Source organism: Trypanosoma grayi, assembly GCF_000691245.1.
Source record: "Trypanosoma grayi strain ANR4 Tgr_285_V1, whole genome shotgun sequence".
Classification (NCBI taxonomy): Eukaryota; Euglenozoa; class Kinetoplastea; order Trypanosomatida; family Trypanosomatidae; genus Trypanosoma; species Trypanosoma grayi.
In genome coordinates, this window is record NW_008825904.1 from 11,433 (window position 1) to 14,223 (window position 2,791).

Genomic DNA, 2,791 nt, shown 5'->3' on the forward strand with positions numbered 1-2,791 from the left:
GGGGGGGGGGGGCACAGATGCGAAGTCAAAGGGAGGGCGGTGCATCCCGCGGCCCTTCGCACGTTGTTGTTGATGTTGTTGTTGTTGGGGGGGGGCTTCTCTCATCATGCATGCGTGGCACCCTCTATATATGCGTCCTTCTCCCTCTCCTTTTTTGTTCCCCCCCTCCCTACACCCACACATGCATGCTTGCCCACTTGCACGTGCGTGTTGTGTTGTGCCGCACGGCGCCAGTGCTAGTGAGTGTAAGAATAGTTGAGTACGTTTGCGCTGGGCGTGTCTAGGGGCGACTTCGACACCGCCGCCACACACACACAGAGAGAGAGAGAGAGAGAGAGAGATAAAGAGAGAGGGAGAGCGAGAGAGGGGCGAAAGGTCCNAGAGAGAGAGAGAGAGAGAGAGAGATAAAGAGAGAGGGAGAGCGAGAGAGGGGCGAAAGGTCCTGCCATCAATTTTGGGCCACGTATTTGGCAGCACGGAGAGTTCACCGATTTTCATAAGAGGAGGGGTAAGGCAGGCGCGAAGGAAGGAGGGAAGAAGTATACACAGAAACAGTGAAGAGCAACGAGTAAGAAACGCGCGATACAAAAGAGAAACAGAAGCAACAACAAGAGCATCAGCATCACAAGAAAAGGAGAAATCCAGATGTTCAGTGCCGATGATGCCCGCCGGTACCCGGGATTCTTCACAAGAACGTGGAGCGCCCCACCGGACGACATACGCCGCAGCAGAAGCAGCGTCGCCCTCACGCCGCCGCTGCTCTCACCGCACCTCGCTGCGCCCATTCACGTACGAGGTCTCGCTGCCACTGACCCGATCAGTCACCGCGACCGCACCGTGTCACCAGCAGCGACATCAACAACAGCAGCAGCAGCAGCAGCAGCGGGCATGCAGGCCAGCCGCGTACTGGTGGGAATGTCGCGTGACGAGATGGCCCTTTCCCCACACATGAGCCTGCTGGACGTGAGCGGTGCGGTGCGGCGCACAGCGGTACTACACAACCGCCCTGGATGGGAGGAGATGTCGCAGGCAGAGCGTATGGATTACACCGCCCGTCTTGAGGGCGACGTGAGCCAGGCGAAGGATGCGCTCGACCGCGCCTACCACCTGCGGGACCACTACAAGGAGGAGGCGGCTCGGCTGCACAGGGAGCTCATGCGGAAACACGGCAGCCTCGAACGTATTGAGCGTGATCATCAACTGTGCGGTGACGTCATCTACCGTCATCAAATGGAGGCACAGGAGCTGCGGCACCAGCTCGATGAGGCAAACGGCGAAGTACAGCGGCTGAAAGCACTGCTTCACACGACCGAAGAACATAGAGGCGGCCTTTCAGTGATAGAATACGGGGTGGGGTTAGAGCAACGGCAAGCCGAAGTGAACGAGCTGCGGGAGGAGAACAGACGGTTACTGGATCAGCTGCGCAGTATTCAGGATGAACTCTCGAACGAGCGCTCTACCGCTCGTGAGCGTGAAACTACGGCTATTCACTCTACCACCACGCGCACCGCGGGGGAAGAGGAGGAGCTAAAAGAGACACGCCATGTTTTGCAGGTCCTGCGCGCCGAGATGCAGGATCTACGACAACAGATGCAACAAGAGAGGCTCGACCACGAGAGTAGTCTGGAGGAGGTAATCAAGCAGCGCAACTCTCTCCAAGGCCTGAACACCTCGTTACGGGAGGAGATGGAAGGCCTTCAAACGTTGTGCCGTGCGCAGAACATGACCAACGAGGAACTTCAAGAAACTCTGCTTCAACGCGCTTCAGTCACGCATCATGAGTACCATGCTCTCAATAGACGCTGTGAGGAGCTACAGAAACACGTGGAGCTCCTTCAGCAAGAGCAAAGTCCATCCCTTGACACAACTCTTGAACTCGAGAAGCAGACGCTGCAGGAACAGCTCCTCACGCTTCGCCGCGAGGGAGAGGAAAAGAACGAGATTATTCGAAAGTCAAACGCGGAAATCGACACGATGCGCCAATTCACCAGCAATCTCGAAGTGGAGCTCGATCTATCGAGAAGAGCAAAAACGCTCATTGAACAAGACCTCCTCGTCACAAAAGAGCAACTTCTATCTCTACAGGCCCGATGCCAGGAGTCTGACAACGTCATAGCCGCCTTTCATGTACGGCTTGAAGGCCAGATGTCTACTATACAGGCACTCAATGACCAGCTAAGACACCTCCAGCGCGCCACAGAGAAGGACACACGTAGCAACATAGCATTAGCATCTCTTTGCACACTCCAGAACCCTACGGAATTAACAAGCGATCCACTTTCTATCTCACGTGAAGGACTCATGCAGCCAACAACAGAGTCTTCATTGTCTGAAGCGATGATTTCACGAGATACTAAAACACAACACTTAATGCAACACAACCCAGAAGAACAACAAAAACAAAAAACATCATCAGGCACAGAAAAAGACGATAATCCTCTGCAACTTCAACAAAGCCTCACCGAGAGCAGACAAAAAAAATTTGGCCTGGAGGACCGCGTTGCTGCGCTGGAGAAGGAGCTGGAGGATGCGGCTGCTGCCCGTGATGCTTCTGATGCGGACAAGGCCGCACTGAGCGAGCGTCTCACGAGTGCCCTGGCGGCTGTCGACGAGCTGGCTGCCGAGCGCAATGCACAGACCGCCAAGGTTGCCGAGCTGACGGACGCGGTGGCGCGGCTGGAGAGCAGCGGCGATGCCCCTGCGCGTGCGGTGGAAGCGCTTGCTGCTGAGCTGCGCGAGACACAGGACCGGCTGCGTGAGGCCGAGGATGAGCTCCGTGCTGCTGCCGAGC

The 2,791-nt window shown here is 56.4% G+C and overlaps 1 protein-coding gene across 1 annotated transcript in view; it reads left to right on the forward strand.

Annotated features, from left to right (window-relative positions):
• Positions 1-645: 645 nt before the first annotated feature.
• Positions 646-2,791, forward strand: part of DQ04_02851050 (putative NUP-1 protein) — a gene marked incomplete at both ends in the record, with an annotated part of 2,292 nt that continues 146 nt past the window's right edge. The window contains one exon of the mRNA XM_009312282.1: positions 646-2,791. This exon is cut by the window's right edge and continues 146 nt beyond it. Within this exon, the coding sequence (XP_009310557.1) occupies positions 646-2,791 (2,146 nt within the window).